The following is a 13,108-nucleotide window of genomic DNA, read 5'->3' on the forward strand; positions in this document are numbered from 1 at the left end:
TGAAATAAGCAGCAAAATTTAGCATTTTTATATTACCTATAATATACCTTATATTATATTGAATCAAAATTATCTTTAAAATGATTTAGCAGTTGTGCATTTTTCCAACAAAATAACATTTCACTCTTATCTTAACTATTATTACAAATGATTTTAATCCATTCCTGTAAATTAGTCAAGAATCCACACTCATTATCTGAACTCTAGAACTACAGCTCAAGGGCCAAATTCAATTTCAAAGAGGTTCCCTGGCATCACATTCCAATGGTCAAGGTGGGGAAAGGATGGAAACAAATATTTTAGCTTAACGGTCTTACTGCCAGTAACTAATCTTTCAGAATGTGAAGGAAAAAGCATATAGAAATCATTGCATCCAATTTGATAAGCTGGGGAATCCAAGAATCCAGAAAGGGTGGATTTGCCCCAGGCCCTGACATCTGTTACTCCACACTATTATGTTCCCAAAATAATGGCCCACCTACCAATGGCTCATCTATCAGATTTGGCAGCAGACTTGAAGATCTGATATACATCATGATGTCACTATTCTGGAAACAAAAAACAATCTATCAAGGTGCCAAGCCCAATTTGCACAAAGCCGTTATGAAAAAAAACTGTATAAGCATCATGGTGATTCAGGATCAGTAAGAGTTCTGTGTCATCCATGCATACATATAGTGCACACATAGCTTTTAACACCTAGGTACACACAATATGCTATCATGGACACACCATATATGAAAAAAACCTGAATACTACTTAATTGAATTCTGCATCTGTCTTTCTGAAATGTACATGCACTTATGAGGTATCCTAATGTTTTGTTGTGGCTCACAATAAAACAAGCTCTTTATGTCTGTGTCTAAATAGCAACAAGTAGTTATTTTTCTTTTGTACAAAAACATTGTCCAAGCACACCCTAATAAAATTCAATTTTTAAAAAGCATACCATTCTTCTGTTCGGACACGACAGTCTTTGGCTTCCCGCTCTAGGGTCTGAGATGTGATCTAAAAGTGGGGCAAGAGACAGATGAGAAATGCTATCAACAACCATAAGCACGATTAATTCAATGCCAAGATCACTTGTGTTTTAGCCTTTTACTATTTTAAGAATTTATAAACCACAATACTACCAAAAGCAGCACTAAAGAAATGCAGGGTGCTGGAAATAATCACCAAAGTAATAGAACAATCACTAGAAAATAAATCACACCAAATTAAAAGAACTTAAAAAACAGTTGGAACAAGCAAACACCCTGCAATGAGTGAATGAATGAGAAAAGAATTTTTTTAAATCAGTCAACAAAAAGGACCACCAGGATTACATTGTTATCATTCCCTCAGCTTACTAAACTATGACCTGTGGCCTTACATGCAATTACTTCACACCTCCCTACATGTAAGTGAATAAAAAAGCCAGGAAGTGTTCAGCTTAACTACACTTCCTATTATGCCCAGATCAGAAAACTAGAATTCAGGATATACAAACAAGTGTTGACATGATGCCATAGTTATTAAAGTTACCTTCATATTCTGATTTGTTCAAAAGCTATCACTACAGCTTCCAGGTTTGGATGTAACAGGGAATTATATTTAACTGAAAACTTGTTCCCTTGATCACTCAAAGGAAGAAGTGAAATAAATGGCTGTTTGCAGGGTACACAGGACTCATTCATATCTCGACTAGTTAGAACACAACCACTGTAGGAACCAGATGAGCCACAGCATAGAGAGCAGCATACAACAAGGAATACCTGGCTTTGATACTTACCTCTAACTTGGCTTTATCATTTTGCAGTTTTTCTATTGTATCCATGTACTTTCGAGTTAGGCCATCCACCACTGCTTGATGCTGGGCAGCCTCCATCTCCAAGAACTCAAGTCTATTCCTCAGCTCAGCTTCCAAGCGCTTGTGCTGCTCATCTGCCTCAAAGAACTACAAAGGAAACATAAGAAATTGTCACCGAAAGTGGGTCGAGAAAGTGCTTCAAAAGAGGACCACACATTAATTACTCCACATCTAGATGGTATCAGCTAACAGGAATTCCTGGGAATATTTTTTTAAAGTAAATAGCAGACAGGCAATATGGATGTATGTAGTAAGTTAAGCCTTTTCTCTAAATAGGTTTCCTAATTAAGATAATTAATAATGATCATCTACTATTTTTACTGGAAATCATACATATATCAGAATCAGAAGACTGAACCTGCCATTAGGCAAAGTGTCACAGGAGAGAGCTGTGCACTCATTTTAGGTGCAATAGAAGATGCTGCCCCATAGTTCTTGGCAACGAAAGATTCACATGCCCATTCAGCTAGCTTTTATACATGAAATAGCTGGGAGGCGTTGTCTTGTTTCTGGCAGGAAAATGTCTTGGGCAGTCCCCGCCCCTATCCTGCTATGTTTGTTATTAGTAAGGAAAGATTCAAGTATCAGCCCAGTCAATAAAGGAGTTCCACATCACAGATTTCACACGTCATAGCTTACTGTTGCCTGAGATAATAATACTGAAGCCTAGAAAAATGGATACTGAATATGAAATGTTTGAACAATGAAGTTTAGAAAGCAATTCTTTGCCTATTGGTTGCCAGCCTTTTGCACTTTTCACCATGTTGGTTTTTCTAAACATAACACCATATCATTTGAGCATTTCTCCTACAGATACCCCAGTACCCTGCTGGCATTAGGTAGGCCCACTCCACCTTCAAATGTCAGACAACAGGAAAATATACTGAAAGAAGGGCAACCTTGTTTCTGGAAGGAATAGCTTTCCCTGAGGACCTGAATTTGAACCCCTCACTCCACATGCAGCACTGAATGACCTTGGGTCAATTGCTATATCTCAACCATCACAGAATGGTTATGAAGATACATGCAACCATGGAAGGAAAGAAAAAAATAATGTTTATTAAATTTAAACGCTGGGCTATTGAAAAAGCTGTCCTTGTTTGTTGTATAAGGAACATAAAAGATCTGTGCCTATCTGTTTAAGGGGGGGGGGGGGAGATACAAAAAAAGTCCTTTATGAAACCGGTAGAGGAGCAGTTATCTGTCTCACTGGTTACTAGCCTAGAGGTATGTCGAAAAGACACATGCAAAACTTTTCAGCCAAATTTTACTCCCTGAGGCAAAGAGATTTATTCAAACTGAAGTTAAGACTTGGCAAACCAGTTTGATTAGTGCCTAGCTAAGAGAGAAAAAGTGAGAATGAATAAGCAAAGACACAGAGCTCACAGAGCAAACTTTTGAAACATTAAATATGGAAATATTTTCTTCAGAATGGGAAAAAAAGAGAGGACAGAATGATTGTAAACATGTCTGGCCACACAGAAAGGGTCTGAAATTATAACCACTGCAAAATTACAGCTCTGAGTATATTAAAACCTGGCAAAATAATAATTAAAAATATTTCTTACCTGCCTCTTCCCAAGATGCAAGGTAGGTAATACACCTCTTTATTGAAAGGCAAGCTGAAATACAGTCCTGAACTCTAGTCTTCTCTAACTCTAGTAAGCTCCTGGTTGCCAGCTTTCACCCCCAAGTCAACACTCCACCACCTAGGCCCCTTCTACTGCAGTGAATGGTTGGAGGAAAGGAATCACTGAAGTGGGAACATGCATCCTATTTCCTTAAAAAGACACACTGTGTCAATAGTAAATGACCACTGTAAAAATCTGAATGCCTTGTAACACATTATGTAGTCCTTTGAAAATTTGGGGCCTGGGTCATCATTTGCACCTTTCTTAATCTTATTACATTCCATCCTACTCCCACAACTGTGTAAACATGCTTTATACCTCAGCATTTATTATCACTCTGTACTGCATCCAAAGAAGTGATGTTAGATCCATAAAAGTTAATGCAAAATTAAAAACCAGTTACAGTAGTTTAAAGATGTTGCAAATTTCTTTTCTTTCTTTCCTCCCCCTTCCTTCGACCTTTTTATGACTGCTCAAGATAAGCTATACATCCCCCAAAAGAGCTGATGGCAGACAAAGTCAGGGAAAGAAACTGTGTGGATTCCTTCTAGCACCAACGAGAGAATCGATGATGCACAACCCTTTTGCCCAGAAGGTGTGCATCTCGTTTTGCAAGGGACTCCACATGTACAACATAGAACCAAAAAAAAAATTGTCTTTCACATCACAAATGTTCTCAAGTGTCTCATTCCCGCCAAACATGCTATTCCTTTGCTTCATCTTCTTGATCCACTATGGCAAACAATGTTATCAGTAAGACATAATTATTCCTTTTAGAATTGTCCTTTCAAATGTGTATCCCAGCATCCTCCCCACAATTAGTCAACTTAACTTTACCCATTAAGATTTAATAATGTCCATTCCAAGCTTTCTCATTTTCCTAAGATTCCCATGTTAATTCCATTAGATGTCCTGCATTCACTTTCATGCCACTGAGTTTTCTTTTCCCGTGTGTGTGTGGCATGCGTGTGCCACCACTGAGGAGAAGGGGGCGGGATCATCCACAGATGCTCCAATCCATAGATGGCAAGCCTGCTGATGGAAAGGGCCGATTGTACAGTGGGCCTTGGTATCTGCTGGGGTCTGATTCCAGGATCCCCATGGATACCAAAATCCTTGGATGCTCAAGTCCCATTAAATACAATGATGTAGTGAAATGGTGTCCCTTATATAAAATAGCAAAATCAAGGTTTGCTTTTAAGAATTTATCTATTTTTTGGAATATTTTCAAGCCATGGATGGTTGAATCAGTGGACAAAGAATCCATGGATATGGAGGGCTCATTGTATCACAAGGTACTCTGGAAAAAGACAGTATTGGTCACTAAACTGCTTAAGTGCTTCTCAGAAGTGATACATTTGTACAGAACTAGGTTACCTGTGATCGACCTGAATTCAAAGGCACAAAGCAAGTTATTATGTAACACAATTGTAGTACTGAATCAAATGATGAACTTAAGGGCCCAAAATACGGTCTGTGCTATGTTGTTCTAAAAGTCAAGGAATTAAGTGTCTAACAGCATGATCTATTGAACTACACACCTGAATATGCAACCTCTCGTTTTCTTCTATCTTCTTTTGAAGGTCTTCATCAAAGACATTTTTCTGTTCTTGACTCAACTGAGATATGGGTTCACCACTCTTCTAATAAAAAGCAAAAGGGTACTTGTTTATTGAATACTCTTACACACCACTCCATACCAAAGCTCTTGTGCATTTTTACAAGAAACTATTAGTTTCATTTATTTTTCCCATATGGGTGAATTCCCTGTAGTCATTCTTTAAGCAGAGGCTGGATGGCCATCTGTCGGGTATGCTTTGACTGAGATTTCCTGCATGGCAGGAGGTTAGACTGGATGGCCCTCGTGGTCTCTTCCAACTCTACGATTCTATGATTCTATGATTCTACTACTGCTACAAAAGGATAGACCAGAGAGTTGGCATCATTCCTGGTTCAAATGTCACCATAGATATGAGATGAACTAACCAGATTGTTTCAGGGAAGCGACTTTAGAGGGTGGTTGATATAAGTCTTGAAATCCTAATACTGATCTCTCAGGCCTATGGGAACAATGCAGGATTATAGACAAATAGCATTGCCCTGTTCAGATCATTCCATTTCCATTTATTTATTCACATTTGTATCCTGCCTTTCAACAACAGCAAAAAAACACATAGTGCTCAAGGCAGGTAACATCACTGAAAACAAATTAAGCAATGAAACCATTAAAATCAATAATCAGTTCTATTACATTTGCATTCCTATCCTTCCTGAAAGCAGGTCATGGTAATGAAGATGGTGTGTATTGGGTCCTATTTGTAAAATAAATACATGGAAGCCATTCTATTAGTTAGCCGTTTGGTCCTTCTTACTCTGCTTCTGATGGGTTTCAGACAGAAACCCTATTTGGAGACACCAGAATTATTCCTGGGACTTTTGTATGCAAAGCACATGCTTTTTGATGAAGCCAATCATCATCATCTATACCAGTGGTTCCCAACCTGTGGGTCGGGACCCCTTTGGGGGTCGAATGACCCTTTAATGGAGGTTGCCTAAGACCATTGGAAAACACCTATTTAATTGCAGTTATGAAGTAGCAACGAAAATAATATCATAGGTTTGGGTCATCACAAGATGAGGGACTGTATTAAAGGGTCGTGGCATTAGGAAGGTTGGGAACCACTGATCTATACAGAACTTTTAAGTGTTTCCAGTGTTCAGTATGCATTAACCAGCTGTAAGGATTTTAACAGTCTTCCAAGTTTAACAGTACGGTTATTTCCTATCTGCAAATGCAATGGGGAAGAGGAATGTGTGTGTGTGCATGCGCATGCATGTGAGTGGGCAGGAAAGGCTTGTGCACCTTTTGAGTTTACAGAGCAGGCAACACTCAAACTTCCTAATTTGTAATTTACTCTCTTAGCCATGACCCTAAGCCAGCTCTTTTCCAAACAAATTTGGCAGGAACTGTATATCCTCTCCAATCATGCTCCAAGTACATCAGATCAACTTCTTCTTAGCACACAACAGTAACCTCACTGCTCCATCACTCATTTCCTTCTGTATTTACCATGGTCAGTATTTTGTACTCTCATTTCCTCAACTGTGTAATAGAGAAAAGTCTGAAAGCATGTGGGCAGTTCATAGCTTGCTTCCTTCTCTTGCTTTCACAGTATATAGCATACTGCCAACACTATAAAACAGTTTATTGAGCAGCAGGAAATGCCTCTCAGTCAACCCATGCAAGCAATGCATCTAATTAATGAGGTGAATGCATCTAATGCATCTAACAAGGCATTTCTAACAAATGGTCAGAAAACACATGATGCAATTTAGTTGTTGAGTTTTTAGTTGCTGAGTTAGGAGATAACCTCAGAAGCAGACATATTATGATATTTAGAGATCCTCAGAGGAAGAGCGAAGGAGTAACTATAATAGAAGCAGTACTTATTTTATTTTTCCTCATTCACTCACACACGCAAACACATACAACTGAAAGCACCAACAGAAATCTCTCTCAGGATGCAGTTTAATGCCATGCACAAATGTAATCTCCAAGCAGACATGCATAGGACTAAGAGACTGTGCCTCAGCTTTTGCTGCATACTACAGAAATACTTGCATATGCTAAGAATGTAATTGCAGTCATGCTGCATCAGATGAGAAGCCTTCCTAATTCCCACAGCAACCAACTTGAACCTCCCATAAAGTCAAGAGGCAGGACCTGAGGGCAACAATCCTTTTCTAGTTCCCTAGCAATTGATATTTAGAGCTATACCATAGCCTTTGATGCTGCTGATGGTATGTAACCATCCTGATTAACAGCTGTTATCCTCTAAAATGTGCATATTTCCCTTTTAAAGCCACTATGCATTGTATAAAGTATTACTTCTGTGTGCCCCAACTTCCTATCATTCAGCTTCATTGAAGAAACCAAGATTCTAGACTTATGAGAAGGGAAGAACTTCCATCTAAACCAGCTCTTCATCTCAGCTTCCTTTGTTTGAAGATAAAAAAAAGTTGGCACCTTTCCTCTTAACAGATTGCTCACTGGTCTTTCATGAGTACCTTACCTTGTTCTTCTTGCCTTTAGATTCACTTAAAACAAGTTCATCCTGAAGCAGCTCTACCCTCTTGGCCAGCTGTTGATTTCGAAAGGTCAAACTGTCCATTTCCTGCTGCAGCTTTCTAAGTGTCTGGTCCTTCATTTTCAGTTGTTCCTGCATTAACACAAGATGTTTCATCAGGATCTGGCAGGGAACAATCTTTACATAGCAGGAAGCCATCCTAATGAAATTCTTCTCTAAAATCTAATGCCTTTTCAGAACATAAAACCTGCAGCACCTTTTGTTTCCCAAGCCATTATCTAATACTTACATGAAAATAAGTGATATACAAGAATATGCCAACTAATATTCCTTAATATTGTAGCAACATTACATTTGACACTGTAGGAATGATTTCTTATTTATTCAACATCTGTTCATGAGTAAGGGAGAGATTCTATTGGTTGGGAAGGACCTAATAGCTGCCATTTCACCTTGCTGGGAAAATTTTGTAGATTCTAAATGAAAATCCAGCCAGCTTTTAGAAGTTTTTCCTACTTCTGTTAACTTGCAACTCAATATAAAACCTATCTTGTATATGTAGCCTGCACTATTTCTGGCTATGATAGCTCTACAGTTTCAACAATCCTTGAAGAATGGCAAGGCAGATGCAGCCTTCCTGCATTGCTTCAGAAGAGGAGGAACGGATCCAACTTTTAAAAAGCCAGATTGATCGATCGATTGATTATTTATTTATTTATTTAATATGCCGCCTTTCTCTCAATATGGGACCCAAAGCAGCTTACAATGTAGGTTGAAAAAACATATAGCTAAAACAAATGACAATACTGTACATAAGATTTTAAAAATCCAATAAATAGGCAATCCTATTAAAAATCTATTTTAAAACATTTTAAGACATAAAGGTAGACATTCAGCATGCCCCATTTAAAAAAAACTCTTTTGCACAATCAATTAAAAGGCAAAGGCCTGTCTGGCTAAAAGAGAGCAGAGAAAGGGCCAATTGAGCTGATTTGCCTTTCAACTAAGCAGGAATGCCTCTGTCTTGTCTGGATTGAGCTTCAATTTGTTCAATTTCATCTGTTCCACTACTGACAGCAGACACTGGCTTAGTGCAGAAAAAGCTTCCTTAGGACTGGATGAAAAAAGGGCCATTGTAGAACAGTGCTAAAAAGTCTCATTCCATATACCATGGTCAATGGTATCAAAGCTGCTCAGAGGTCCAACAGAAGCAACAGGCACACATATTTTGCTGCTTCTTTTTGTGTCAGGAAAAGGCCATATCAGGGCTGCAGTGTGCGGTTGCCATAGCCCAGATCTGGCGCACAAAGGGGCGGTGTGATGCCGTCCCTTTAAGGCCATCAGTTTTCGGCCAAAGTTGCATAAAGCATTTAAACAATTAAGTACAAACCTAAGAATCATATGACAATTCTTGATGTCACAGTGAAATCCAAATACACTCTTGGCTGTGGTCAGTGAAGAGTTCTTTCAAACACACCAATGGTTCTAAACAACAGAAATGAGATTTCACTCTCCTTCTGTAACTGACAGCAGTGATGCAAGAGAACCTTGGTTTTCATTCACATTTGGTGACTGCTGCCAGTAGTCAGGGAGTCTTCTTCAGAAGAAGAAACTGCAGTTGATTTCTATACATTTCTATCAACATGTGCTGCAGTGTGATTACTTCTGAACTTAGGGATGTTTCGCACCACAACTAATTCAAGTTCATAAATGAATGTACCAGAACTTGGAGGACTTATTTTTTCTGACATCAACTTTCAGAATTTCCCAGCCATTATAGCTAGCAGGCATCTAGCTGGGATTCTGGATGTTGCAGTTTTTGGCTGAGATGTTAGCGAGTTCCACTCATGTAACTACATACGATTAACTACACTGGATAAGGAGAACATGGTGGCACACAATCATATACAATAAGGAAGAGTAGAGGTGGTGGAATAATGGTGGCCAGCTCCAAGCTCCCTATTTTCTTGAATGCCTGAGTGGAAGGTGTCCTCAGAGCCAAGGAATGATGGGACAGAGGACCAAACACTCTTTAGAACATTCAACAAAGAGGAAGCTCAGAGCCAATTTCTGGAGAGCAGCATGCAACTGATTCCTCCTCCTTCCATTGCCACTGATCTTTTACTTCTACAAAGAAGTCTTGTATGAACATGGAGACTGTCAAACCACTCATACTATGGTCTATCATATCAGAGATTTGTCATTACGGATGCCTATACTAAAAAATAACCCTACCAAGATCTGAAGTAAGATAGGGAGCTATGTTTAACACCATACAAAACTCTATGATCTGATTAAGTAGCCAATGTGAAGACCACACCTCCTTTTTATTTTAATATTTCCAGTACCTTCAGGGCTGCTGAGTTTGCTTGCTCATCCACAACACCCTTTTTCAGCACATGATTCTGAGCTCGGAGCTGCAAAAGAGAGAAAAAGAGAAATCATTAACCCACTCATGAAGAAATAAGGTTACCAGATGATCAACAGTGACTGTAAAAGCCTGGTCTCCCTTTTTGGTAAATATTAGCACATTGAGAGCACAGAAAAACATGGTTATCTACAGCAGGAATACAGTAAAGAATATAAGTGAAATTTAAAGCACCGAAAATTGAATTAAATCATCTCAATAAGTAAAATCACCAAAAAGAAACAGAGGACTTCTAGTGCAAATCTGATTGTAGGTCCTAATTTTTTTTTTAAGGTACAGTACGTCTGGGGATAAAAGGTGGATAATTTGATGGTATTAGTCCAAAGAGGGTCTGAGAAACGTTTTAATCCTTAGGCATAGTGATGAAGAGTTTGAGGGGCTAAAGGATCCAACAGTAATACAGCACTAATGAGCATGACCAAGCATCTTCAAACTGCATTCCAGGAATGCAAGGGCTTGTCAAAGGCGCCAAATGTTCAGTGGGGTGATGGGGAACATGCAGTCCTAAAAAATCACTGGCAACTTAGAGAAAGAAGAACACAAAGTGTGTGCTGTTTATTACATTTATCTGCACTGATAACTACAAAGAAAGCAACTCTGACCAGTGCCATTAGTAGATTAGGTTGCCTCTGAGAAGTCCACAAAAATGATATACGCTTAAAGTATCTTCTGCAGCCCACTCCTATTTTCAACAACTGCTAATTAGAGGCTTATGTGTATGCGCCCTCAAGTTACCTGTCAATTTATGACAGCCCCATTAATTTCATAAGGTTTTCTTAGGCAAGATACACTCTGTGTTCATATTCTCAGGAACTGGTAATTAGAGGCATACTCACTCCAATAACAGAGCTAATAAAATCATCATGATCAGCAGTCACTAATAGCCTTAACATCCATGGATGCATTACGTTCCATTAGATTTTAATGATCTCTTTTTGTTCTTCCAACCGCTCCCCATGGAGAAAAAACTTTTTTTTTCAGAACAGACATGGAAAACTTTAAATCCAACTTTGGGAGAGCACTAGAAGCAGTAGAAACATATTGGCTAAAAAGGCAACATTAAAGAACATCACATGTGCACTAACAGGGTAACAAGTTACTAGTAATGTTGCAGAGCAAATTAGAACACCATCATTTGGACAGAAAACCAAAAAGCATCTGCTATCAACTTCTGCGATGAATCTCTACTCAGCAGAGCTTTCCTATAAAAAAACTAGATATCATTCTTGAATGCAAAGAGCCAACTTCAAATAGAGCAAATTTGACATAGAGACCCCTTTGCATCTGGACTGGAACCCTCATGGTCCTTCATCATGGGTTCTGCTGTCTAGGATTGATGGGACCTACGGCCCAGAAACACTGGAAGGCCACATGTTGCCCATATATCTGTATATGCCACATGCTGATATTTATGCATGTGTGTGTGGTTGAAACGAACGTTATATCAAAAGCACACATTCTTTTACATTTTGTATGAATACCAAGATACATTCTCAAATGGAGATTAATGTCTCTGCAAAAGCATCTTCAGCTTTTGACATACAACGCAACTACTGAGTGATACCACAGGTCATAATTCTATTTTGCCCTTTCTTTTGGTGGTCTCTCCTTCACCCACACAAGCCGCCCTGAGGGTCGAGGAGGAGGGGTTGGTATCTTGCTATCTAACTCCTGCCAGTTTCAAGTTCTATCTTTTCCCCTCAGCTATCATTTCTCTTCCTTTGAGTATCATCCTATCAGACTCTTTTCTCCTGTACAGCTCCGGGTCGCAGTTATTTATCGCCCTCCTGGCTCTGCCACCCAGTTCCTCTCAGACTTTGAATCATGGCTGACATTCTTTCTTTCAGATTCAGTCCCCACTTTGATCCTAGGTGACTTCAATATCCACATTGATGATTCCAATAACCCTACAACATCTCGCTTTAACTCTCTGCTAGCTTCTTTTGGCCTCCAGCCACACTCCAACTCTTCAACTCATTCTCTTGGTCACTGTCTTGACCTGGTTCTTGCTGCAAACTGTGCCATTTCTGACTACCTGGCACTTGACTTTCCACTATCTGACCATCATTTAATCTCCTTTGCTCTCACTTATACTCCACCTCCTCGTCATACTGTTCAACGCCATTTTCGTGATCTTCAATCTGTTGACTCTAACCATCTTGGTCTGACCCTGGATTCATCTCTCTCTTCCCTAAATCTCGGGGATTCTGCTGATTCAGCAATGTCTTTATTTAACTCTACTCTTTCCTCAACTCTCGACCATTTTGCCCCTGTCTCTGTACGCACTTCTTCCTCTAAGACTAGGCCTCAGCCCTGGCTTACCCCCAACATTAAGTTTCTCCGGTCCTGCTCTAGAGCAGCCGAACGTCTTTGGAGAAAGTCCAAAGAGTGGGCTGATTTTATCCATTTCAAATTTGTTCTTTCTTCCTTCTCACGCTCCCTCTCTATGGCAAAACAGAATTATTACAAATCATTGATCTCCGCCAATGAGAGGTGCCCGCAGCGTTTGTTCTCCACCTTTAACACTTTGCTTAAACCTCCCTCTCCTCCTGTCTCTTCATCATTCTCTCCTAATGACTTTGCTAACTATTTCATCTCTAAGATTACCACTATTCGCTCTGAGATAGTCCCTCCTGATTCTTCTTCTGCTCTTAATCTTCTATCACCTTCACCTAACAAATTTTCTGTGTTTCCTCCTGCTTCTTTGGATGAACTCTCTACACTTCTGAACTCTGCCAAACCTGCAACTTGCTCTCTTGATCCAATTCCTACTCGTCTTCTAATCTCTATAGCTCCTTCCTTTCTGCCCTCACTTCTCCATATCTTCAATCTCTCTCTCTCTACAGGCTCCTTCCCTTTGGACTTCAAACATGCTCTCATTTCCCCAATTCTGAAAAAACCTTCTCTTGACCCCTCCTCCTTGTCTAGCTATCGTCCGATTTCTCTTCTTCCCTTTCTTTCTAAGGTTTTGGAACGGGTTGTCTATTCGCGCTGTCTTGAGTTTCTTGAAGCCAATTCCATCCTCGATCCCTTTCAGTCTGGCTTCCGCCCAAGGCATTCTACAGAGACAGCTCTCACCAAGATCTCGAATGACCTTTTACAGGCCAAGGCT

The 13,108-nt window shown here is 39.5% G+C and overlaps 1 protein-coding gene across 8 annotated transcripts in view; it reads right to left on the bottom strand.

Annotated features, from left to right (window-relative positions):
• PPP1R21 (protein phosphatase 1 regulatory subunit 21) overlaps positions 1-13,108 on the bottom strand; it is a 68,497-nt gene that overhangs the window by 50,570 nt on the left and 4,819 nt on the right. For 7 of the 8 annotated variants that reach the window (XR_016281657.1, XR_016281659.1, XR_016281660.1 and 4 more), the window contains exons 2-6: positions 9,917-9,985; positions 7,554-7,700; positions 5,022-5,123; positions 1,772-1,936; positions 950-1,008 (exon numbers count right to left, since the gene is read on the bottom strand). Coding sequence is in view for 1 of the 8 variants with exons in the window: in XM_089528970.1 (XP_089385096.1) it covers positions 950-1,008; positions 1,772-1,936; positions 5,022-5,123; positions 7,554-7,700; positions 9,917-9,985 (542 nt within the window). In the remaining 7 variants the exon portion in view is untranslated. The remainder of the gene's footprint in view (positions 1-949; positions 1,009-1,771; positions 1,937-5,021; positions 5,124-7,553; positions 7,701-9,916; positions 9,986-13,108) is intronic. The other variant, XR_016281656.1, reaches the window with a different exon arrangement.

The sequence above is a fragment of the Sceloporus occidentalis genome, unplaced genomic scaffold (genome assembly GCF_023333645.1).
Source record: "Sceloporus occidentalis isolate IW3139 unplaced genomic scaffold, rSceOcc1.0.p SCAF_6, whole genome shotgun sequence".
Lineage (NCBI taxonomy): Eukaryota > Metazoa > Chordata > Lepidosauria > Squamata > Phrynosomatidae > Sceloporus > Sceloporus occidentalis.